This window comes from Vulpes vulpes, chromosome 3 (genome assembly GCF_048418805.1).
Source record: "Vulpes vulpes isolate BD-2025 chromosome 3, VulVul3, whole genome shotgun sequence".
In the NCBI taxonomy this organism is placed as follows: domain Eukaryota; kingdom Metazoa; phylum Chordata; class Mammalia; order Carnivora; family Canidae; genus Vulpes; species Vulpes vulpes.
The window spans coordinates 5,725,934-5,752,398 of record NC_132782.1 but is presented as its reverse complement, the minus strand read 5'-3'; the positions used below and the strand labels follow the sequence as shown (position 1 = coordinate 5,752,398).

The 26,465-nt window shown below is 39.9% G+C and overlaps 1 protein-coding gene across 8 annotated transcripts in view; it reads right to left on the bottom strand.

The window, feature by feature from the left end:
- TANC1 (tetratricopeptide repeat, ankyrin repeat and coiled-coil containing 1) overlaps positions 1-26,465 on the bottom strand; it is a 226,500-nt gene that overhangs the window by 134,066 nt on the left and 65,969 nt on the right. For 5 of the 8 annotated variants that reach the window (XM_072751614.1, XM_072751618.1, XM_072751617.1 and 2 more), the window contains exon 3: positions 14,924-15,003. In XM_072751614.1, the coding sequence (XP_072607715.1) occupies positions 14,924-14,984 (61 nt within the window). In that variant the 5' untranslated portion in view covers positions 14,985-15,003. Of the gene's footprint in view, positions 1-4,473; positions 4,555-14,923; positions 15,004-26,465 lie in introns of all 8 variants that reach the window. The other 3 variants (XM_072751620.1, XM_072751622.1, XM_072751621.1) reach the window with 1 other exon arrangement.

Below are 26,465 nucleotides of genomic sequence, written 5' to 3'. Positions count from 1 at the left end.
GTGCCCTCCACCTGCAAGGAGGCAGCCCTGTGGACTGCAACCACCCACTGAATATCCAACTCCTAAAGCCATTCTCCACCTCAATTACACACTTAGCCTCGCTATGACTGCTGGAGCTCACTCACCCTTGAATTTCACATTATAGCAAGCACTCAAGCAACACAGCAGGATTTACATGGAATTCTCTATTCTAACTATATATGTATGCTCATCAAATGTATCTGTCCTCATCATAATGACGGTGGTTAAGTTAGCAGTAAAAGCCGTCCGTACTTTCTGTACTAGACACTGTACTAAGCATGTCACATACATTAGTTTATTTATTCACCCTATTCCATTTGCAGTCACTGTCCCTGGGCTATGGTTGAGAGAACTAATGTTTATGGAGGCTACTAAGTAAGCTGCCTAAGACCCACAGCCTGCAAGTGGTAGGCCTGGATTTGAACCCAGGTAGCCTGACCCACTGTCATTAGTCTTCATCATGGCTTTACGCTAGCCTGCCTCCGTACACTGTGGATTCTCTAACCAAGGTGCATACCAAGCACTGAACACTGTTTAGTGCTTAAGAAATTCTGACTGTCATCCACAGATAATTTAGCAAGTCATGTTTCCCTGAATGATAATCATAGGGAACATTCTGTCATATTGGACACGATGACATTTTGGGGGTGGAAAAATACGTGGAGGGAAAAAGACTTTTAGAACAATACCATAACCAGCACACCACCCCCTCACTAACTACTCAAATCCAAACTCTGGCAGTCCTATCAGCAATTCTGCTGCCAACAGGCCTCATTACAAGAGAAAGGAAGGATAAGAGGGAGCTGCTACCATTTATCTTATTTTAATTCCTTACAAGGAAAATGGGAACTATAAACATTTGGGGGAAAATACCTCCAAGTTTCTAGGCAGCACTGAAAGTTTCTTTCCCCACAAAATGCTATATAGCCAATTCAGCACACATTCTAGAAAAAAGCAGACTAAGTCAATTGTGTACATGTGGCTGTTTTTTTTGTTTTTTTTGTTTTTTTTTTTCATGTGGCTGTTTAACAAGATCCTTTTCAGGCCTCTATGGAGGGGGAGGGGTGCAGGGAGTGGAGAGAGAGAATGAGAAGACTACATTTTCTGCATCCGTTATTTTATTTGCTATATTCCTGCTACACCAGCACCGCCAATGGCGGGGGTGGGGGAAGCATCGCTCAGTTTTGAAAACAGCAGTCTCAATGACATGTCTAGTACAATATCTTAGCAACAATGTCAATATTGTCTCACCACAGCTAACCATATTAACATTCCACTCTAATCATGATTTCTCAAATATAAAATGGAATGCAAGTTACTCCATTCATTCTCTGAGCATCGCTTTGAGAAATACAGCCCTCTAACAATTCCTATAAAGTTGTGCATAAATTAAACATCAAAATCCTATTCAATAGCTATTAGTTCTCATGTATCTAACTTGGAAGCAAAAGAATATGCAAATATTGATGATAAATCGACATAAACACAAGAACCAAATAAAATATACTGACAAATTACTTTGATGAAATCCTGTCCCTGCTTATTTCTGGAATGGAACCCTTGTCACTCATCTCCTTGTAGAGCTGTATTTTAAATTCACCTTTAGAGGGCTGCCAACAACAGGGTTGACTAGATACTAAGGGAGCTCCTTCTCCCAAGAGTTTTCAAAGTCATATACATGTACTTCTGCTACAGCTGGCTGGAGCTGGCCCTGCATGGTCTTAGGAACAAACAGCATCCCGGTGGCTCTCAAACCTAGCTAACCATTCAAAAATCATTACAAACACAGATGCTTGGGCCCTACCACTGGGAATTTGACTCACAAATGCTTCCAGGGAAGCAGCCAGGTTTAGGAATCAATGCACTATGAGACAACTACCCTAGGGCCCATTCTTATAATGACAAAGTGAATACCAAATCACACAGGCACCACAACTTTGAGTGCACTTGGCAGATCCTGTGTTAGGGGCTTAAATTCTTTCTCCCTTCCCTATCCTAGCCAGCACATGCCATCCCAGACTATTTACAGCAACTGCCCCCACAGTACTCTGCTAAAGCCAGACCATCACCACAGCTCTCCTCCATCTGCACCAGATAAAATGGCCAGGACTGTGTCTGCCACATAGGCAAGGAAACAAAAATATCCAAGATGCTGCCATTCACTAAAGGCTAAAGGGGTCGGGGGGGGGGGGGGGGGGGGGAGTGAGTCAAAATGACACAAGTCTACGAAGAGCAAACATAAAATGCTTATTATGGTCCAGGCACTTTCTAAGCCCTGTAACTCACTGAACCATCAGGAAAACCAACAACCCTAGGAAAGAGCTATTGTTATTATCCCCATTCTTCCAAAATGGAACTGAACTTATACAATCTGGCTACTATATACTACAGAGGACACTGGCTTTTGAGACAAACAAAATGGGTTCAAATCTGTGCAGTTACTAGGTGGCAGAGCAAAATCTTAAACTAGTTCTTTAATCTCTACCAATAAGCTATTGATTATGTGGGATAACCATTTATAAACATTTAGCATACTGATACATAATAAATATTCAAAGAGCAACTTTTGTCAGCATTGCCCTATTTTCTCCCAGAGAATTCACTTCTTAGTTTCTCTATTATTTATGAAGAAGTAAAATAGAGATCTCACCCTCCCTCACAACATTTGGGTATCAAAAACTCTCGATATAAATTTAAACATTTATAGGTGTATTTTATTTCCCCACTTTGCAGGCATTTCCCCAAACCAAGAATACCATGTGGTAAAAATGAAACAAACTCCCCAGATCATCAATATTATCAGGCCTGAAGTTAAAAAAAAAAAAAAAAAAAAAACTTTGACCTTTATAATTACTATATGACAGATTATTACCTTCATTTTATATGCAAGAAAACAGAAGTTCAGAAAAATGAAACACTCGTTCAAAAAGAGCCAGTAGCTACAGTAAACTGGAACGCCAAGTTTCCTGAAGCAAGGCAGCAGAGTGCTCATTCATCTTTGAGATGCAGCTTCCACGAATCAGAAGGGATTTGAAATACTGTTTGGGGAGTGAAACAGCCATGGAAACCATTTAATGGACGGAGGAGCGGGCGGGGGGGGGGGGGGGGGGGGGGAAGCTCCAGAATCTCTAATCTTCATAATCTTAGAGCTAAGGATGTAGCTTTAAGAGGTTTAATCAGATTAGCAGCATCAAAACTCTCATACAAAGCAGGGAAAGAAAGAGTGCTGACCTCCCAGAAATAACGATGTGTAACCTCTCAGCTTTCAACACTGAACTTGCAGAATTAAAACAAAATCCTTCACTTAATCCTACCAAAAATGAAGGATGAAATATACATGAATCTTTTTAGTTTTTTTAAGTCAAAATTAAACCTGACATGTATGGCTTGCTTAGAACTCTAGTTGGTAAACAATTAATGGTTAACCACTTACCAAAATATTAAAACAGATACTGAACACAACAAAACAACAGGTAAGCATACAGGCAGTTTAGAGAAAAAAATTTAAATCTCTAGGACAAATACTTATATAACACATACTATGTACCAAGCATGGATTTAAGCACCTTATACATATTAACTCATTTAATCCTCATAAGTGACCCGTGAGGCACTGAAAGTTTAAGTAATTTGCTCATTGTTCACAGAGCTGATAAACTATGAAGCCAGGATACAAATCCAGGCAGTAGGATTTCAGATAGCCCATAAACATAAAAATGTGTTTGAATTCATTCTGAAGAACTGCAGAATTAAAACAAGATACAATTTTTGCCTATCATACTGCAAAGATGAAATAATTTGATTACAGCCCATGTTGGTAAGTGTAAATAGGCATTCTCGTAGACTGAAAGTGGAACTGTAAATTTAATACCACCTTTTTGAAGGGCAATTTGACAAAAATCTAGGAAATTATAAATCAACAAACTTGTTAACCAATTATTATTCTTATAAAAGCACAAGCAGAAATGTACAAGGCGACTCAGCCTGTAATTTACTATTCCCCTATTGATGGTTGTATCCTTTTTGTTGTCATCATTATAATCAGTATTAGACTGTCTAATGTAATGTTAAGCAACCTTTTAAAAACCTATGTATTAGTGAAAAATTTGTAAAAATGCAATCAACGAATTTACAAATAAAACACTGTAAAGTCTGTGTAAAGATATATACATATGCATATATATACACACACACAGAATATATCAGGAAAGATCAAAGAAGAAACCATTAACATTAATTGCCTTTAGAGAACAAAAAGGAAAGCAGAGAAGAAATAAGGATGTGTCTTTATTCTAATACCTCTGTATAGCTTTCTTTTTAATAATTGTATATTTAGCTATTTACATTTATGGTGTTTAAATGGCTTTACAAAAACAAAATATTTGTAACAGTCTCAAAGACACCAAGCAGAAATGGTCCTTAAGATATAGAAAAAGAAGAGGTACTACTCACAGTTACTGAGTCTAGATAAAGACCATATAAGAAACTCAGAAATAATCCTTTGAGGTTGGGGCAGGGTAGAAATCAAAATTCCTGGAGAGAGAAATTATAGATATAAAAGAAATCTACTATCTTCTATCTCAGAGATAGCTTTTCCTTTATATTTATTCAGTGCTAAAAATAAAAATAATAGAGCTAGCCAGAGACATAGTAAAAACTGAACTAATCTGGAGTCAGAAAATATACTTCAATCTCATGTTTGTTTTAACTAGCTATATAACATTGGGCAGTTGTTCAATGCCTCATTTCCAAATATTCCTCAAAAAATGAAGACACTGGAGCGCCTGGGTGGTTCAGTCGGTTAAACGTCCAACTGCTGGTTTCGGCGCAGGTCCTGATCTCAGGGTCCTGGGATCAGGAGACTCTCTTCAGGCCCCACGCTCAGCCTGCTTCCCCCTCTCCCTCTGCCACTCCCCACCCCTCCACCCCCACCCATGCTCCGTCTCTGTCTCTAAGATAAATAAAATCTTGAAGAAAAAAAAAAATGAAGACACTGAACTCAATTTCTAAGACTCTTCTGGATCTAAAACCTTTAATTCCATTACTTTACCCTAGTTTGAAAAAGAACCCCTACATCTAACAATCTAAGATTATGAACCATGAATTAAAAATTTTACACCTACTAAGGAGATGCTTAACTACCTGGGAACAATCTCTGCCTGCTGGTAGCAACTTGCCAAGAACCAGGCTGCCAGTGCATCCAGGTATCAGGAGGTAAGTAGACTTTTTGACTGTGCACAGAGGCAGAATATTATCAAGTACAGTGAAAAACCTGATGACTCATTCTGAGTTGGTTTTATGCCTTTATTTTGGTTTCTCTATAAATTTCTTAAATAGAAGCCAATCAGATGAGCAAGGTCTCTACCTCAATACACACCTGGAATTTTAAAATACCAGAGACACTTCTACTCATGGAACGCAGACAGGTTTCAGTAACTTCAATAAAAATTCCCCTGTGAGTGATTTTATAAGGAAATCCCACTACTACACACCAGGGGCCATACTAGGAAAAGGGAAGAACCAGATTGAAGAGCCTCTCAGATTCCCAACAGAAAAAAAAAAAAACATACAGTTGACTCTTGAACAACACGGGTTTGAACTACACGGATCCATTCAGACGCAGATCTTTTTCAGTAAATGCAGTATAGTATCGTAAATGTATTTTCTCTTATTTTCTTAACATTTTCTTTAGCTTAATTATTCTTTTGTAAGAATACAGCTTATGATAAGTATACAAAATGCGTCAATTGCCTATTTATGCTATTAGGAAGGTTTCTGGTCGACAACAAGCTATTATGTTTTGGGAGAGTCAAAAGTTATACTTGAATTTTTGAGCATGGGTGAAGAGGAATGAGGGGGGGTTGGTGCCTCTAATTCCCATATTGTTTAAGGGTCAACTGTACAAGGTCATAAAGAGAGAACGAGGAGAAAATATAAATGGGCACTGAAGATTTAAAAGGTCTATCAATTTCAAAGAAATGCTAAAGACAAATACATGTTTTAACTTATAAAATCAGCAAATATCATTAAAATCTACAAATACCCAACACTAGTAAAAATCATGCAAGCAAGCACACTCACATACAGCTTATACAGGAGGCAATCAATAAAATCCATCTGGAAAACAATTTGGCAAGAGGTATGACAAGCTTCTGAAAAGGATGTTTCCTTTCATTATTAATTCCTTGCCTAGAAACATTCTACTAAAATAATCAGGTTTGTACACAGATATCTATTTTCCAGAGGCTTGTGTGTTTTAAGGTTTTTTTACTTATTCATTCATAAGAGACACAAAGAGAAAGGCAGACATAAGCAGAGGGAGAAACAGGCTCCCTGTAGGGAGCCTGATGCAGAACTCGATCCCAGGACCCCAGGATCACGACCTGAGCCAAAGACAGACACTCAACCACTAAGCCATCCAGATGTCCTGAACCCTGGATTTTATCTGAAAGCTTTCCATTAAAATCTCCTTTTGAGATCATGAAAGGATGGTATCAATTTTGCAGAATGGGGATTTTCAGCTTGGAAGAAAGCCCTGGAGAAAATAGTAAAAGACTCAAAAAGCACTTAATTGTCAATGCTCTTAATGGCAGAGAAGATAATATAGTGTAGAGAAAAATGGATATTGACAACGAGGTTTAAAAAAGACTTAAAAGAATTAGGCTCTAAATATAAATTAGAAAGGCCTTAACCAACCTGTTTATATTTCCCTTCAGTTGTGGTTTTTTTTTTTTTTTTTGAAGACTTATTTACTTATTTGAGAGAGAGTGAGTGTGTGTGTGTGTGACTGCATAAAGCAGGAGAGGCAGAGAGAGAGGGACAGAGAATCCCAAGCAGACCCCCTGCCAAGTATGGACCCTGACTCAGGGCTCAATCCCACAACCCTGAGATCATGATTGGAGCTGAAACCAAGAGTTGCCGACCCAACCTACTGAGCCACCCAGGCACCCCTATTTTGAAAAAGATTGAGATACATAAAAATAACTCTCTAAAGAAAGGAAATCTTCAGTAGGTCAAACATTTTAGGTAATAAAGTATGGTATCAGTTAATTGACAGTTCTTTCTTCCTTGGAGGTACCTGAAATATGGTATGTTTTATAATGAAATATAGTATTAAATTTATAATCAGAATAGAGACAAGTGCTATGAGCTGAATGTGTCTCCTAAAAATTCATATACTGAAGCCCTAAACCCCCACATGGTGGTATTTAGAGATAAGGCCCTTGGGAGATAATTAGTTTTAATGGACATCACACGGGAAGTACCCTCATGATGGGATTGATGTCCTTATAAGAATAGGTCCCAGAGAGCTTGCCGTCTCTCTCTTGCCATTTGAGGACACAGGAAGAAGGCCAGAAAGAGTCTTCACCAGAAAGTGGAGAGACGTAGATTCTACTTTCCAACTCCATGTTTTCAGCTGTAAATAAAGGTTTCTCAATTTGAAGCTCTACGCCAAGACTAACATTATCCAACAGGTTAGCCCTGGTGGCCATCCGTCAGCTGCAGGACATCTGCAAGGTCAAAGCCTCAGCCTCTTAAGAGGAATAGTAAGTTTACAACATCCTTCACAGAAGAAAAAGTCCGTCTATGTCATATCTTTTAGCCTATCTCCCCACTCAGAAACTACATTTGCCAAAAGATTATATGAAATCAAGTTTTTTATATTTCTATAGAATAGAAATAAAACCTTGGAATTCTCTTCCTAGAAAATGCAAATTGGAGGCACTCCAATGGCTTAATTGGTTAAGTCCAACTCTTGATTTCAGCTCAGATCATGCATGATCTCAGGGTCGTGAAATCAAGCTCCTCGCCCAGCTCTGTGCTGTGGAGCCTGCTTAAGATTCTCTCTCCCTCTCCCTCACTTGCTCTCAATCTCTAAAAAACAAACAAACAAAAAACTGTAAAAATATCCAAATGGTCACATTAAAATTCAGATATAGAAATTTTAAAAAGATTTTTTAAAGATTTTTATTTATTTATTCATGAGAGACCTAGAGAGAAAGGCAGAGACACAGACAGAGGAAGAAGCACCATGCAGGAAGCCCGACGTGGGACTTGATCCTGGGCCTCCAGGGTCCCACCCTGGGCTGAAGGCAGCGCTAAACCGCTGAGCCACTGGGGCTGCCCCAGATATAGAATTTTTATGGGAATTAAGAAACTACACATGACAAAGCTCTTTAAAAATTAGGTATACAGAAAATAAGACCGTTGTTTTTGGGTAATTTTAGAGAAAAGCAGCTTTAATTTTTTAAAAAGTATTTATAAAATTAAATTAGATTTGATGCAAAAAATCAGACTCTGAATTGTAACATTTAATATTTCTCTATTTAGTTTCCTACTGCATTTACACATACAGTTGACCCTTGAACAAAACAGGTTTGAACTACATGGGCCCACTTATATGTAGCTTTTGTTTTTTCCACATTAAAACAGTCAGTACTCTAAATATATTTTCTCTTCATCAGATTTTCTTAGCAAATTTTTTTTCTAACTTATTTTAAGAATATAGTATATAATACATATAACATACAAAATAGGTGTTAATAGATTATTTTATCAGCAAGGCTTCCAGTCCAAGAGGTTATTAGTAGTTATCTAGGGAGTCAAAAGTTATATGTAGATTTTTCAACTGTGTGAGGGTTAGAATCCCTAACCCCTGCACTGTTCATGGGTCATCTACACATACAAAGAGAGACCCAAGCAAGTAAGTGTTGTTGAGAATTCCACTACAAACTTTATGATGATTCAGATAGGTTGTGACTTGCTGGGGGTCTTATTGGCTGGAAAACACAGAAGATCCAGGAGGTGTCTTAATTTCACTTTCTCTGTCCAGAGCTTTCTCTAATTATGCCCTTCACAAGAAACAGGCTGTTCAGGATGAACCAGCTTGGTCCATGACGTGTAGGCGCCTGACACGTGATAAATGTTAAGTATCTGTTCTCTTCCTTCTCTTTCATCCTTTCTATTTCCCAAAAACATATGGGAAAGCTACAAAGAGGATGGAGGGCAGAGCCTCCTACATAGGAAGACCTTCATTAATTAAGAATGTGTCGAAATGAAACATCTCAGAAACTATAAACTATTCTTAAAGCTGCTTACTGACCCCCGAAATCTCTTCAGCAAGGGAGAAAGTCTTCTAGTTTAACTTCACAAAGAAAAAAATAAAATGCCAGTACTTGATACAGGCTGAAAGGTTAAGTAAATGATTTCCCAAGTATCAACCACCATACAAGAGACAAGTGACTCCGTTTTCTCAGTTTTGTTAGAGGGAAAGGGTAAAGATGGCACAAAAGACTTCAGTATGCCAAGATGAAGGCAGAATCTGCATTTGGAGACGGGTAGTCATGGAAAGAAGCTTCCAGAACATTGCTCCTCTGCCTGAGAGTAGTCCTGGTTGCTCTTCAACTGGGAAAGAATAAAAAGTCTTTCAATGGTTTTGTTTGTTCAAGGTAGCACACAGTTTTCTCAGGAAAGCAAAGCTCTGCAGCGTATGTAGCAGAAGCCAGGTGTCAAGTGAGACACTTCTGCAAAAAGGTTCTCTCATTTTGCCCTGAAAACATCTTTGTAAGGTAACTTAGTCAAGTTAAGGAATTTGCCCAAATTCATGTAAATTGGGAGGTAATCAAGCTGGGATTTGAATCTGTGACTTCTAATTCCCAAGTTTGCTTTCTCTAGACTTTGAGACATGCAGAAGAGACAACAAAGAGAAACTGGTGAAGGAACCAATCAAACCAGAGGGAACTGCATTCCTGATTCTACCAAAAACCAGCTTGGCCTCTAGCCTGTGTTTATATCATGTCCCAATACTTTACAGAATTTGCTTAAGTACCCTGGTAAAGAGAAATACAGTACCTTTAGACTGAATTATTTCTGCCTGTTTTGCTGCTTGGGAAACATTTTTGGAGTCTGTTAACAACAAGATACCAAATATCCATAGCTCAGCAAGACAGTCACTGCACTAAATTCCTAAATAATAGTCCACAACCACAGAAAATGGGCAATGCAGCACAGAATAATCAAAAGCAGCTTCATATTTTCCGGATAAAACAAAGCATCGTTTGTATGGAGGCATTTTTAGAAGGGACCACTGAAAACCAGACTGCAGCCTGGAATGGCTTAAAATACCACATTTAACAATCACATCAATGGCTTTTAAACTTTAGAGGCAAACAGCTTCCTTTTACTACAAATTCAAAGTGAAGGATTAGATGCAAAGCTAACAGATTAATTCAGTACACACTCAAGTTTAGAGACTATCCAATGTCTTAATTAACACCATTATAAGTGCACTTAGCCGACCAGCTGCGTTTTAACGATGAAAAGGTGAGGGTCAAATTTTTTTTTTTTTAATAAATTGCTTCAAACTAAGCTCCCCTACTGAAAAAAAAAAAAAAAAAGAACACAAATAATTAAACTGAAAGGAAAAGACTAATAAACAATTATTTTGGCATATTAACCAACCCTTCCTTCATTAGTCTTTTTAATTGAGGCAGTACCACAATTACAAGTTCACCAAACTTTGTTCTTCTGCCTCAACTTGGAGCTACTTCCACACCAAGACAGAGCAACTAGAAAAGTTGGACAGGGTAAAAGGCTAAGGTTTCAAGATTGGCAGAGGGCAGGAGAAGGGATGCATAGAGATGGAGAGAGACCAAAAAAACCAAAACGGTTATCAACTGTGAGCTACAATTATATCAAATAGAATTAAGATTCATTTCTTGGAGAACAATAAGAAAAAAAAAAGTCCAAAAAACTAGCCAAATCATTTACTATGTGAAGCAGTGATTATTCTATATGAAATATCTGTGCTTGGCCTTTAAAGTAGAAGGGACCTGCCAGTGTTGATGACAGAAGTGGGAGGTGAAGCCCACTTTACCCTATAGAAGCTAAGAAGTCAAAATACACGTTTGTCTAGCCTCTCCTGCAGCTAGAAGCCAGGCATGGGAACCAGGCTCAGCCATCTGGATACACACTTGACCCACACTTTCCATTTTTCCTGGATGCTATTCTTAAGCATTTTCTCTTCCAGATGAATTTTTAAATCAACTGGTTATGTTGTGTTTAAAAAAAAAAAAAAAAAAAAAAGACTTTTCTGAGCAGTGAAAATATTCTGTATGATACTATAACAACAGATACAGATCATTACACATTTGCCCAAACCCGTAGAATGCACCACACCAAGACTGAACCCTAATGTAAACTATGGGATCTGGATGATCATGATGTGTCAAGTGTAGGTTCATCAGCTGTAACCAACGTACTGCTCTGGTAGGGGGTGTTGATCATGGGTAAGGCTATGAATGAGTAGGGACAGAGGATACACAGGAAATCTCTGTACCTTCTGCTCAGTTTTGCTGTGAACCTAAAACTGTCCTGAAAGAACAATGTCTTTAAAAATAAAATGATTGGGATTTCATCAGGGATTAAATGGAATCTATAGGTTATTTTATAAGAGATGGTCAGGTTAAGATACTACATCTGTCCATCTGAGAACAATGTATTTCTTTCCATTTATTCAGGTCTTCCTTTAAGTGCTTCAGCAAAGTTTCATTCTTTTCCTCAATGTAAGTAAGGCTTGCAAATTTCTTCGTAGGTTGAGTTCTACAGTTTTTGTTTCTATTATAAAAAATGGGACTTTTTCCCATGCATTATCTAAATAGTGTTATTGCACTATTTAGAAAAGATATTCATTCTCTACATTGCTCTTTATATCAACTCTAAACTATTTGGTCCAGATTTGTATCAGAACATTCTCAATATACTTATAGTACAGTGATTATTTCATCTTTAAATTAAGTAGGTTTAAGAATAGTAACACGAAAGTTTTTTGATAGGAAAGGTCACTTAAAATAAAAAGACGTGGTCTCTTCTCTCTCGAGAGCTTCAAAATAAACATTTGCCTTAGAGTCCTAACATAAGACGAAGGAAAGGAAAAAATATATACATATGCCCTTACCTAGCTCTCCCCACATTGTGGTTTAATATTGATTTTTACTCCCTCAGGCCGAACGCAAGGTCAAGAGAAACACAGTGCTCACTTGCACTGATGGAATAGTGGGGACAAGGCAAATGTACTTTCCCCAAAACATTAAGTTTTTAATATTGTATTCTCTGACACAATTCTACAGCCTCCAGAAAACACTTCTGTTTAGCTATAAGCATTTCCTGGGTTTGTTTTTTTCTTTTTTTTTTTAAAAAAGGTTTTCTATATTTAGAGTTCACTCAATGTTCAGTAGTTTAATACTGTACATATTTCAAATACTTTTAATATACATGTAACTTAAATTTCAATACCTACTAAAATCTTATCAGTAATTTAAAGTAGATATAGGTGACATTTTCTTTTAGAGATAAGAACTGAAAATGTAACAACTTTTCAATATTTCTTCTGAAAAATATCTGTATTCTTTTAAAGAATACTGAATTTAACTCCATGATTATGCTTTCTAAATTCTCAAAGCCAATTAAAAAAAAAAAAAGTGTGGTTCAAGATTGTAAAAACAATCTACAAAGGATATATAAAATGCTGAGCTCAGTATTTTAGACCTAAATATTTCCTAAATTTCTGTAATTGTGAGTTCAAGTACATAGAAATGAATTTTCCTTTGTCTTTGCAACAAAGATTGGTTTTAATTGCAAACAGTAGAGCAAGATTTTTCCATATTGCAGGAGATATTATTGCTCAAGTTTCAGGGCATTCTCCGTAGATCAGTCAGCTTTAACTTACAGAGAAACTTAGCTATGATCTACTTATATAATGAGAGCTGGCACAGAGCTCAACATATGAATGGTCAAATTCCAAGTATTTTCCCCAATCATCTTGTGACATAACTTCATCAAGATTTAAGATTCCATCTGCTTTGTTCCAACTAACACAACCAGGTTCTAGTTAACAGAAAAAAGGCACATACCATACAGATGTTTTATGAGAAATAGTCCCATTGCTTTTTCAAGTTGGTTTGCATTAGTGAAAAGCCATAGTGTGGGAATTATTACGAAGAAATGATTCAGAAAAAAACAGTAGTTGCTCTTAAAGACCAGAGGGGGAAATAAACCCAAAACTCACATGCTTTAAAACTGGAAAAGTTACAAATGCAAACTATGTTCACTGTCTGGCCGTTCTGAAAGGCAGGGTGCCCCAAATCATTACTGTACTGTTATTTCACTGGCCACTGGTCAAAGAGGATGGTGGGCCTGTTGTGAAAGACTCCCATGACTAAATAGGGAGTTTTGGCTTGGAGACTGGGCCACTGGTTGGGCATCCCCAGCCAGACAGCTTAGGACCTAACTTTATGCTGGAAATTACAAAGGCATCTAAAGAAGCAAATAATGAAGTCCCTAGGATGAATGTCAGATGAGCCAAAACTGGGGGGAAAATTTTTTTAAGCTGCTTTCAGAGAAATAAAGAGAAAGATATTTTGGCCTTGACCCAGCAGAGGGTGAATGTCCTCCTGGATAGAAATTATGTGAACTGAAAATTCTCCATAGTAACAATTCTAATTAATTATTCAAGGTAGGGGGGTGGTTTCTTAAGGTTAAAAGCTGACTACGGTCTCGTTTCTATCATTAAAAACTGAATTTTTTTCTTTGTATCCGCTTATGCAGGCATTAACGAGAAGCTTCTGGTGGAATTTTTTTTTAAATTTTTTTTATTTATTTATGATAGTCACACAGAGAGAGAGAGAGGCAGAGACACAGGCAGAGGGAGAAGCAGGCTCCATGCAGGGAGCCCAACGTGGGATTCGATCCCAGATCTCCAGGATCGCGCCCTGGGCCAAAGGCAGGCGTTAAACCGCTGTGCCACCCAGGGATCCCTTCTGGTGGAATTTTAACAGTAACTTTACAATAAAGATTCTCCTTTTAAAGGAAGTTTGCTGTTTTGCAGACTTTTTGGTTTATGGGATAACAGCAAATTTACTTAAGTTCCATATAACTAAAAAGTTTAAGCCCACCTATTCTATTACATATGTACAGAAACAGACATGAACACTGTCATAACATTACAAACATTATGTAATTATATACATATATTACATAATATGTAATAAAAGGTACTGCAAGATCTTTTCAATTGAAAAGTTAACTGTAAAATTCAGCGATGTTATGGTAATAAGTGTATTTATACTGTAATAGAAATTAAAACTGAAATGTTATTCCATATACAATAATTCAGAAAAGCAACCACTCTCCACTGTGGATTATTGTTAAGCTTGCAGAGTAAAATAGTACATTCCAAGAAAATCAATCCAGACTAACAGATTTTTATTGTACAATAGTAAATAATATGTAATTTTTGTAGAAAAACAGACCACTAAGTGGTCACCTAAATAACCTTAGAAGAGTTTATCACATGGAAGGCAATGAAGAATCACAATGACCACATAAGCACCAGAACAGAACTCTATAAACAGGAATGAAATCCAAGCCAAATTAAGTAGCTCTCATCATAATGAAAACTAGCAGTCTGGCACTGAGTGAGGCTACACCTGTTAGGTGGAAAATCTGATACCCAAAAGGCGAGAACCAGTCAGCCAGCAGTTGGTCAAACATATAAAATGCAATTGCATGTGGGAAAAGGGAAAGAGCTTTCTAGAAACCAAATTCCTGGACACACCTGCTATCCCTCCAGGTCTGTAACTCTGACTGCCTCTGGATCTGAATGTTCTGTTAAAATTATGAACTTTACAAGTCTTCTGGGGAAGGATTTGGTTCATAAGGCAAACTCAATTTTCAAAGTCACTTCCCATAAGAAAGCTCAGAAATCTATTTCGTTTCTCATAGCTTCCAGTGTTATGTGCGTTCTAACCTGGAACACTCTTTGGACCCATTCCCAATGCAATAGCATCCTCCCAGCCTAGAGTGAGCAGGAGCTGCTGCCCCACGGCCACCTGCTTGTACATACCTGTTTCCTTCCTGCTCCCCTTTCCTCCCTCTCGGCTCTTCTTCAGCACAGCTTTTAACATTTTCAACACTCTTTTGCTTCTAAAAAAAAAGGGGGGGGGGGAGGGAAGAGGAATTAAGGGTTGTGAGTTGGAATATTATGTATATACTGACACAAAAGGTAACTTAGGCTCTAACAGATTGTTCAGGAGAATCTAAAGATACCTTAAGTTTTACGTTAATTTTCTATGAAGAAACTAAGATGGGGAACTAAATGTTAAAGACACAAGGAGTGTTTTATAACTTTTAATGAAGTGATCAGAAGTTCACTGGCTTGTTATAAAAGTTTAAAAAAAAAAAACAGAGCATTCTCAGCATTCCACATCTAATTAAGGTTATGAGGCTAAATCTGGGCACGTTACTGTAAGATGTCTGGCACAGGAATTCAGATCTCCTAACCCCAGTTCATCAAAAGAAAACATTAGAACAGAGAATCAACAAGATAATGGTTAAGAAGAAAGCTACATGGTTAAAGGCATGTTTTGCAGATGCTACTGATTATATAACCACAAGGAAAACATTTTGGAAGTTTATCAGATTAAAACATACCTTATAAGCATTTGCAAAATAAATACAAGGGAAACATTTTAAGCTGATGTCAGGGGACCCAATCAAACAGCACACACTGCAGTGGGTTTTTACTACATACAGCGAGGACTTTTGGGGGGGATGGGGACGAAAGAAGAACGGTCTGTGGCACTACAGCTGAATCCTTTAAATGATAAGCTTCACTTTTAAACAGGGTTGTACTGAGCATGTAAAAACAACACAATGGCCCAGGCCTAAGATGAAACCTAAAACCATCCCTAGAGCAAGAGACAGACAAAAGGACCATTATTTCATCACTGAGTCTCCTGCAGCTCTCTTTTTCCTCCAGTAACTCGGAGGAGATGGCTGGACAACTCCCAGCAGTAACAAATCCGAGTGGGTTGTGTTACCCATCACACCCCTGCTAAGTGCACCAAGGACAAGAAGGTGGAAGGCAAGCAGGTTGCTCCTGGAAGAAAGAAGCAGCAGAGCGGGGCCAAAAGGGAGAAACTCCAGTGGAGAAGACGCCCAGTCCCACCTGTCCAGGGAGCCGGAATGCTGGAACCAGCGTCCGTGTATACGCGGCACCGGCTGCTGGGGCCAGAGCGGAGCAGGGCCTCCATGGGGAGCACAGACCGAGGCAAGAGGCCCCAAGCACTGCCATTCAGTCACACAACATAAGCACACACGGTGACCTTCTTCTTATTTGGTCCAGGCCTGTATTTACTTTTCCAAGTCCTCTGTTTCCCTGATGAAGAAACAGAGACCCTGGAAGACTGACTGCCCAGGGGTCACACAGCGAATGAACAGCCACGCCAGAACCCAAACCCGCAGGCTCCCAGCAAGGGTCCCCCTCCTTCCACGCTCTACCGCCCCACTCAGATGAAAGCTTTGGGCAACGGCAATCAAACAAACGAACAGACAAAAATCAACAACCAACCAATCCACCCTGGAGATAACCAGGAAGACAACATCTTTAAGCAGAATTTGGAGAAGGTGATGGTAAAGTGCGACAGGGTTAAATCACCTGACAAACAAGTCTCTACACACAAAAGGGGCAGGGTTTACAGCCTAATTCTTTTTTAAACTGCTACTTCAGGGAACCCTGGTGCAAAGGCTGGAGTTTCACCTGAAGGGCAAGCATGGAAACACAAATTTCTCTCGGTGATCATGCTGAAATATTGTAGGAGAGATGGTGGACAAAATTCAGGGACAGAGGCCTGCTAAGCACAGATATTTTCTTTTCCAAGTAAATCAATCAACCTTCAGGGCTTGTCATTTTACAAAGACTACATGCTTTAAAAATAAAACAAAGAAAAGTAAAACGCGCCAGCCTGCAGAGCTTGGCCGAGGTCCCTGAGTGAGCTCTCCGGGAGCCCTGCACAGGCCTTGATCACGGAGCTCAAGCTCCACCGCAGCACCCAGGGTGACCCCATCATCACCCTGGTCGTCCCCAACCCGCGGCAGATCTGCTGTGCCACTGGGGAGACACGTCCCACAGAAGGACCGGGAGACACTGCCTTCGGCATCACGTGCCAGACACCCGGACTGCCCACTCCAGGGAGCCCAGCTGCTCTCAGGATTGTCGCATCTTCCACATCGGTGGTCCTGAGTTAACTGAAAAGGCGATCAGATGGCCACTGTAATTTTTTCTTTCCAGTTTCTGCTTTCCTCCATAAATAGCAAGTCAAGGGGAAAAGCTTAAATTTATATTCTAAGACCTATTCAAACCGTGACCTGGAGAAACTTCAAATGAGTATACCCGAGTACAAAAGGAACTTCAGCTGCCATTTCTTTAATTTATATACTTTTTGAGGAAGAGAGGAAAGACCAGCCTCTGAAATTCTCTAGTGGGAGAAAACTTCCCAGAATTTTCATTTAAAGAAAATAAAATGTGAGTATATAACATTGACCTCAGACCCATGACCTGAAGGCACCTAGATTTTCTTATTTTTCTACTGTTATTCAACATTCTAAGTCTCCCAAATACCATAGGTTCTTCCTTTAAAAACACCCCGAAGTAACAAAAAGTGCCAAGCTTCCTTTCACCGTTTGGATTTCTCATTTAATACACGGAGTCTTTGAGAATAGGCCCAGTATCTCCATGTTTTGTGTTAGAATTCTGCACAGTAAAAAAAGAAAAAAAAAATTCTGCACAGTGATTACAGTGATAGATAAGATATAACAAAGATTATCCTAGGTAAAACAGAAAGGATTTCGAAGCAAGACAGAAGCTATTTTGGCTTGCGATCACAATAGCAGCATCGTAACCATGACCACCTTGTCTGAAATCACAGAACACCAGTAGTATTAAAATTTTCCTCTTCTGGAGTGTCATACTGCCTGTTTATACAGTTTCAAGTCAAATCTGTGAGCTGAGGGCAGGGACTATGTTTACTTTTTAATACAAACAGAAGCCAAAACGCAGGCTTCACACCCACACTGTCCTCAGTATTTGTTGACAGATTTAACCAGGCTGCAATGAACACAGATGAGCGACTTCCTCCAAATCAAGCAATTACCCAACATTTATAGCAGTTTATAAGTTACAAGGAACATTCCTATATATTTTCATTTGCAAGGAATGCCAAAAAACACAGTTAAATCCATGTGACATCAGGCAATGAGAGACTGGGGAGGAAAATGCCTAATACCCTTTCATGTCCACACCTTAATTAAAATCTCATGATCACAAAATCTTATTATCCAGTTATCCTGAATGTGTGCTCGCTCCGAGCTTCTCCCATAAAACAGTTTATCTGACCTCAAAGCAAAGCTGTTTCGAAAGGTGCCTACCTACTTTTATCAACATCAAGCAAACCAGAACAGCGATATTTACAAGTGAAACACTGAAAACTAAGTTGTATATAATTAAGAACTTTTCCCCCAGAAAAGGGAGACATCAAAAACATCCTCAACTTTAAGGGCTTGAAAAGATTTTTCTAACATACCAAGGTTTGACTCATCTAAATAATAGCCACGTCTTCTGTATGGCTACCTTTAGAGCTTACTTTCCTTTATTTGGCAACCTTTAATGCTTATTAAAAGAAAGGAAATGTGTAGCGGCAGTGTGGGGTCTGAAGCACCTTTCAAGATAAATTATATAGAACAAATCAAGAAAACAAAGCAGAATAGAGACCACAAAAAGAAACAAAGAGGCCTGCTAGATGGGGCACTGGCTGTTGGCTGGAAATTCATGGAAAACTGCATTATAGAAGCTTCCTGAAAGCAAGAGCCATATCTCAACATTCTTTTAGAGCTCCCACGAGGCTGGGAAAAAACAACTCTTGATGAATACTTGAAATTCCAGTAGGTCTCTCTCCCCACTCCCCAACATCACTTTTTTTTTCCCCCTATAATAGAAAAAGCCCAGGAATCAAGGGACTAATCTCAGCCCTGGTCGTCGTGTTGTGACTGGAAACAAGTCACTGAACTTCTCTAGGATTCAGATGATTTGTTCAGAAAAGCTGGGGGAGAGAAGAGTCACTACAGATCAAGCAACCAGAAAGCAACTGTATGACGTTACTGCCCTATTTTCACTGCTAGTATGGTAACACTGGGCTATAATTTATCGCCCAATGCACGAAAGCTCAGCCATTCATTCTTCTTTATTCAAAGCCATTCTACAAACCATGCCCCTAATTCTACTGCTCTTTATGGTTAGGCTTGTCATAGGCAAAAAGACGTCCGATTTGAGTATGACTTATTAAAAGCGTAATAAATTTACAGCCCCAAGTAATCTGAATTTAAAAGATTTCTGGGCATGAAGTCTCAATTCAGATGTTTTAAGGTCTGATGCACAAATTAAGTGGAAACTCTATTAGACTGAAATCACTTTCAGACATTTTAAATATTCTATGGGAAGATATTCTATGAGAAATATTGCTTTGGGAAAAGTTTCTTTAAAAAAAAAAAAAAAAAAAAAGTTTCTTCTGGGGCACCTGGCTGGCTCATTGGTAAAGCATGGGACTCTTGAACTTGGGGTTGTGATGTCAAGCCACACGGTGGGTGCAGAGATTACTTTAAAAATTTAAAAACCTGGGACACCTGAGTGGCTCAGAAGTTTAGCACCTGCCTTCGGCCCAGGGAATGATCCTGGAGTCCCAAGGTCGAGTCCCACATCGGCCTCCCTGAGTGGAGCCTGCTTCACTCTCTGCCTGTGTCTCTGCCTCTCTCTGTCTCATAAAAAAAATCTTTAAAAACAAGAAAAAGAAAAGAAAGAAAAAATTTAAAAACCTGACTCTCCAAAGCTGGTATTTCAAGTTACTAGAAAATTACTGTATGCAAGTTTGTACAAAGAAGTTCTCATTTTGTGAACTACTTGGCAGAAAGGAAATTTTATTTTAGTAGGAAAATATGAACAAGTACTTCCTTCTGGCTCCAAGAGACTTTTTTTATTTTGTGAAGAGATTTGTTGAGCCCAACTGTTAACACTACTTCCTCCATAAAGCCTTAGCAGGCCATGGCAGCCAACTCGACAAATCCCTCCCGGCACCCAGCAATGTACCTTATACACAACCAACCCAAAAATACATTTTTTAAATGAATGAATAGCAGGTTGTTATGGAAGGGAATTCAAAACCAATGGCAATTCTCTCCCACAAGGGGTTTGGACAAACAATTTTAAGAATTATTTTTTGGTACCAACCACTAGTTTCCAAGTTATCTGGCCTATCCACGATGAACAACTCATTTCTACAGCAGGATCTGTTCTCTTAACAGGTCCTTCAGAAAGCTGCAGGGAGGTTTTATTTTGGTATTTCAAATACATGTACAGAAAGCACAAGTACAATGACAGAAAAGCCAAAACCTGAGATCAATACGTTCTCCTTCAAACCAGGAAAAGCTCAGATAGGGGATAACCAGGGCAGCACTCCTGGCAATAAGCCTTATGACTCCCAGGCCAATGGCTGGTGTACAAGACTGAGCACCAGTCTCCCAGGATCTCTCTTCAGGTTGGATGCTCCTCAACCAAGCACCTACCTCCCCTCCACCCAACAGCAAGATGCTCCAAACTAGAAGACAAAAGAACTGCAATATTTTTACCACCACCATCCATACGCTCATAAATATTTAGGTTTGAGAAAGCAAAGGCATTTCACAGGTACCCTTCAAAAGCCACCTCAGGACACCTGGGTGACTCAGTCAGTTAAGTGGCTGACTCTTGGTTTCAGCTCAGGTCACAATCTCGTGGATCCTGGGCTGAAGTCCCACGTTGGGCTCCATTCTCAATGGGAAGTTGGCTTAAAAAATTCTCTCCCTCTGCCCCTCCCTCCACTCCCACAAAGCTCCCTCTCTCTCTCTTCCTAGTAAATAAACAAACAAAAAGCCACCTCAAAACTCCTGGAGGACTTCTTACCCACCTGCTTCCTCCACTAGGCTATGAGCCACTGATAGCCAAACCCTGCCCCACTCCCCAGCCCAGTATTCGTTGCTTTACTACCAGTAGATACACTGAGGAAGAACATAGCTTTAATCCATCTATAATTCTTAAAGGGAATGGTTCTATCTCAAAATAGACAGCCATCCTTTAATAAACTTAAACAATTTATTTACATTTTAAACAAATTTAAAATATAATAGCCTCATTTAAAATGCAAGGCCCTGAGCATTGGAGGAACTTATCCTGACTCTCCCGGATCAGCAAGCAGCAGAGAGAGACAGGGTTATGACCTGATTTTCCAATTAAGGAATGAGCACTGGGCTAGAGATTGTAGTTGTTCGTTGTACACAAATTTCTAAGTATTCATACCCAGCAAAGAGGGACACAAAGTCAAGTATAATATGATAGGGAAGAAAAAGCCAACAAACATAGGCAGGAAGCTATGCCTCCATTTTCTCTATCAAGCAAAAATAAGGCAGGAGAGAAACAGGGTGGAGAACAACCTTTGCAGAAGAGAAGGAGGCAAACACAAGATTAAAAGGACAGCTGAGGGCAGCCCCAGTGGCGCAGCGGTTTAGCGCCGCCTGCAGCTCAGGGCGTGATCCTGGAGACCCAGGATCGAGTCCCACGTCAGGCTCTCTGCATGGAGCCTGCTTCTCCCTCTGCTTGTGTCTCTGCCTCTCTCTTTCTCTGTCTCTCATGAATAAATAAATAAAATCTTTTTTTAAAAAAATCAAAATAAATAAAGGACAGCTGAACAGGGACACCTGGGTTGAGCATCTGCCTTCGGCCCAGGGCATGATCCCGGGATCCAGGATCGAGTCCTACATCGAGCTCCTTGCATGGAGCCTGCTTCTCCCTCTGCCTCTCTGTGTCTCTCATGAATAAATAAATAACATCTTTAAAAAAACAAAAGGACAGCTGAACAGCTCAGACTGCCCAATCCGGGTTGCAGACCATGCCATGGCACCAAATAATGAAACTATGCAACTGCATCCTCTGATGCTCAGCCCCAAGAACTACCCAGAGGACGAGAGGACTGATCAGCGGCTGGCTGTCTGCAGGATTTGTCAAGACTGAGAAGGGTGCTTATGTCACATGCTTGGAGTGCTGTGCCACGGAGACAGGACTGGACAAGAAGGGAGTGAGACCCAGAGAGGACAGGAATGGGGTCTCAAGGAGATCAGAGAACAAACACAGTCAGACTAAGTGAATGAGGAATTTGAAAAGAGTCTAGTCTTTTTAAATGAACTTGTAAATTTTGGAGATGGAACCATGCCAGACAATGATAAAGGTCACACGATGGCCAAAAGCTTGGTTTGCTAAAGTGCAAGCCCTCCAAGTGAGGGTTACTGGAAGCTATTTGATTCTTGGTGTGGGGAAGAGTCATTCAGATGCTCACTGCAGGCACAGAGGTAGCACTTGGTATAGCCATTATCCTCATAGCTAGTATTTAATCAGGGTTTACTATATGTCAGGTAAGGAGTGTTACACATATATATAATCTCTTTTTATCCTTACCGGAAAAAAAAAAAAAAGGAAAAAAAACCCTATGAGATAGTTTCCAGATTTTTTTTTTTTTTTTATAACAATCAAGGCAACAGAGAGGCTTAGAAAGATGAACCAGTTCTCCAAAGTTACACAGTGTGCAAAGGTGGACCTGGAACTTCTGAAGGCTCAGGCACTGAGTGGCTGCTTCCAATGTCATCAATGAACTCGGGAGCAGGGGGTAAGGAAGGTGACCAGGATAGTGCCTAATAGAAGCCTCAAAGACACAGTGGCTTTTGCAGGAGGGTGAACATGTAGTTGTTGTGGATCCAGCCAAGGAGAGCTGGGAGAAAGCCAACATCAACTCTGAGCCCCCATGACCAGGAGGTCAAAGCCCATGGAGGACCACCTAGGGTTTGAACATGAACCACAGTCTACAATCAGGTGCCCATCCTCTCACATAGCCCCGTAGAGGCCGTGACTAGGGTCACAGGATGTTCCCCTGTAAGGTTTATAGCAACGAGAGACCCAAGCCCCGATCCCCAATGTGGCAGTTATCGCCATAGCAGGATTACATTTTCTTCTCTTTCCCCTTCTTTCTATGAAGTTTTCCACTTGTATCATACAACAGAGCTATGAACTCCCAGCTTCCACTGACCAACTTCTTGATGTATAGCAATGACAACTCCCTGAATAAAGACAGACGGTATTACATAAACAAAATGACTTCAGGCAAGTTATTTCCCCTTTCACGGACTCATCTGTCTAACAGGGATACTATTCCCTTTCCTGCTTGACTGGACAATCAGGCCTCTTCCACCTTGCAGGTGCTATAATTTTACAGGGAAAACTTTATTTCTGGTTCGTAAGATCACTGTAATCACAGTAGCTGATAAACCATCACCACAGATGAAAAAAGGGCCCTTGGCTGGGGTCTAGGGCATGGATGATAAGTCTTTACAGGAAAAGGAGAAGAGACCTTGAAGACATGTCAGAAAGTCCATTTTTCACAAACTGTTAAAAGGTACTCAATCAATCAATGCCAGCTGAATGAAGTCTGGTATTATAAATCTAAAGAAATTAAATTTTTTAAATTGCACTGCATCTGGCCTCAAAGTGAAAAAGGTCAGACAACTTCAAAGATGCCCCGTGAAAGGCAGCTATTCATTACACAAAGATCTCTTGCTTATGTAGCTGACAGATGGATCTTTCACTTAAAGCCCTGGAACAGAAGACATCAAAACCCCTCCTCCACTCTGTCAGTGACTTGCTAGGATGCTCTGAACAAGGTTATAACCCACACTCCCTCCAGCTCCTAATTTCATTAGGATGGGCGTTCCCAATACCCGGTGCAGTTTTTCAAACCTCTCCCAGGTGATTGTAATGTGCAGCCAGCAACACCTATTTAACACTAACTCTATACCAGACCCTGCTCTAAGCACTTAGTCCATGCATATTTAATCCCCACAACCACCCTCTGCAGAAGGTACTGTAAATATCTCTATTCTACAAAGACACAGAGAGCCCAGCGATTTGTCTAGAGTCACATAGCTCATGGGAGCAGAGCCAGGTTGCCCATCCAGGTGGTCTTGCTCCAGAGCCTAACTATACAGTCCCTTTTTTATGCCTCCTTTTTTGGATAAGCATGAGACAGATTAGCTCCCAGGGGCCTGGTGAGGTAGTCAAACAGACAAAACTGCCTAATAGGAGAGAAAAAAAAATCATCTTTGCCCCCCCACACACACACGTCCACCACAGAGCAGCATCCCATGTCTCAAATCTATCCTGAAAAACAGAATCTGCCTCTGTTGAGAGATACCTACTGTGTACTCAAGTTCTGCTAGGTATCTAGGAGTTATTTCAAACACCAGTGTTGTCAATATTTGTGACCTGGAGGTGTCATGCTACAAAATGCAAGCAAGCTCTTTAATTTGTGAGCTCACAGAAGAACAACACTGGAAGTTGGGCCATATTACCAACAGGGAAGAGTATTTGGGACAGAGACCTCAGTGTCACATGGGCAATGCTTCCCCTATTCCTAACACCCAGAGGTTAGGAACAGTGTTATTCAAGAGGAGTTCCAAAACCCCACTGCATAGCTCACTGAATGAATTGCATACAGCCTGTTAAAAGGTGATAGGATGGGACAAGGAATGCCTGGTGTCCAAGCTTTCCTTCTCTGGGCAGTTTTATATAGTTCAATAGATATAAGTTTTAATCTTGGATATCAAGTTCTAAAATAAACCTAGGATATGCTTGCCATAGTAACACAATGAAGAGCTAAATGAAATTCATAAAAGTCACACAGCATCATCTCTTCCATAGCTAAAGCAAATAATGTCAACACACAGAGCACTATATACTCTTACCTGAAATTTGGGGGTTTTTTGGTTGTTTTTTTAAGACTTTATTCCTAAGAGACACAGAGAGGCAGTGACATAGGCAGAGGGAGAAGCAGGCTCCCTAGGGGGAGCCTTTTCTGGGACTCAATCCCAGAACCCCCAGATCACACCCTGAGCCAGAGGCAGACCCTCAACTACTGAGCCACCCAGGTGCCCCTCTTACCTGAAATTTGTAAGGGAAGCCATTCTCGGCCATAAACACTTGGTTGCAGTAAGCAGTCTTAAAAGGGACTTTACAGGGGCTCATAAGAAAGGTCACTCAGAAATGAGGAATGGTCATATTTTTAAATTCATTCCAAGAGCCCCAAAATGGGGGAAGGTCAGAGCTCCAGATGATAAAAATCAAAGACAATTTGGGACACCCGCATCAGGTTCCCTGCCGGGAGCCAGCTTCTCCCTCTGCCTATGTCTCTGCCTCTCTGTCTCTCATGAATGGATAAATAAGATCTTAAAAAAAAAAAAAAAAAAAAAAAAATCAAGAGCAATTCATGCTATGACTTTTTTTTTTTTTTTTTTTTTAACATTAACTAATCTGGTCTCAGTGAGATGAGAGCACTACAAGGGTGCCATCCAAGACAGGAGCTTGTGACCTTTTAAGTGTCATGGACTGCTTCATCAATCCAGATGCTCCCATCAGAATGTTTCTGAATGATTCTGATGAATACTCTTCAAAAAAAAAAAAAAAAATCAATTATATTGAAACACAGATATAAAAATATTTAAACAGGAAAACTGAGATAAAAGTAATGTGTACTTCTTAACATATATTACAAGACACAGCAGCAGGTCTAATAAGCTACTGCGGTTTTCTAAGCAATGGTGAACATAAATGATGGTTCGAACTATCTCCCACAAAGTGGTACAAAAATCTGATTTCTACTTGCCAAAGCCATAGGTGCTACTGACAGTATGTGACGCTGCCCACTCTCATCACTGAGGGAAAAGCCACATTTTGGTTAGAGATGGTGAAAATAAAGATGTAAATTTTCTTTCCACCCACCCACATTCACAGATCCCCTGAAGTACATCCAATGACCCTAAGGATTAGAGACCGTGACACAAAAGAATCAGTCAGACTCAAAGGGACAATTACTCAGACTTGCTAAGTGCTCTGCTAATAGCCCAGGACCTTCTAGAGAAACAGTAGTGCAGTTTTATCCCACTCGCAGAACCACTGAAATTCAAAAAATTAAACAGTAATTTACTGACTGGCACACGTTAGCAAGATAGGGGTGGTGCATATGTGGAATACCTAAACAATTAAATGCCAAGTCCCACGATTAGTTTTCATAGTAATCTATAAAAGTTCTATTTACAAGAAAGCCCACCACCACCAAATTACTAACCCACCCACAAAAACCAGCCTAGTTCCAAGAGAAAGACCTGTGGGAATTTACACTGTGAGACAACAGACGAAAACAGGAAAGCCAGGTTGAGTGTTTTATTATGGTTTTGTTGTTTTCTTGGGCACTCTCCTTATCCTTTTCAAAAGTGTTGAAGGTCCAGGAGGTATAGTCTTCCAATTATCTGGATCAGGCCTCCTAGTTAAGGGTGGTACACCCAAGGCTTGGCCTCGCCCACCCCCACAACTCCATACAGTCAGGCCATTCCCCAGCTGCATGCCCTAAATCAGGGGATGCCCATATGAAGATAAATATAATTTAGAGTCCAAAATACATGGACTTGCTTTGGGCCACTGCCAA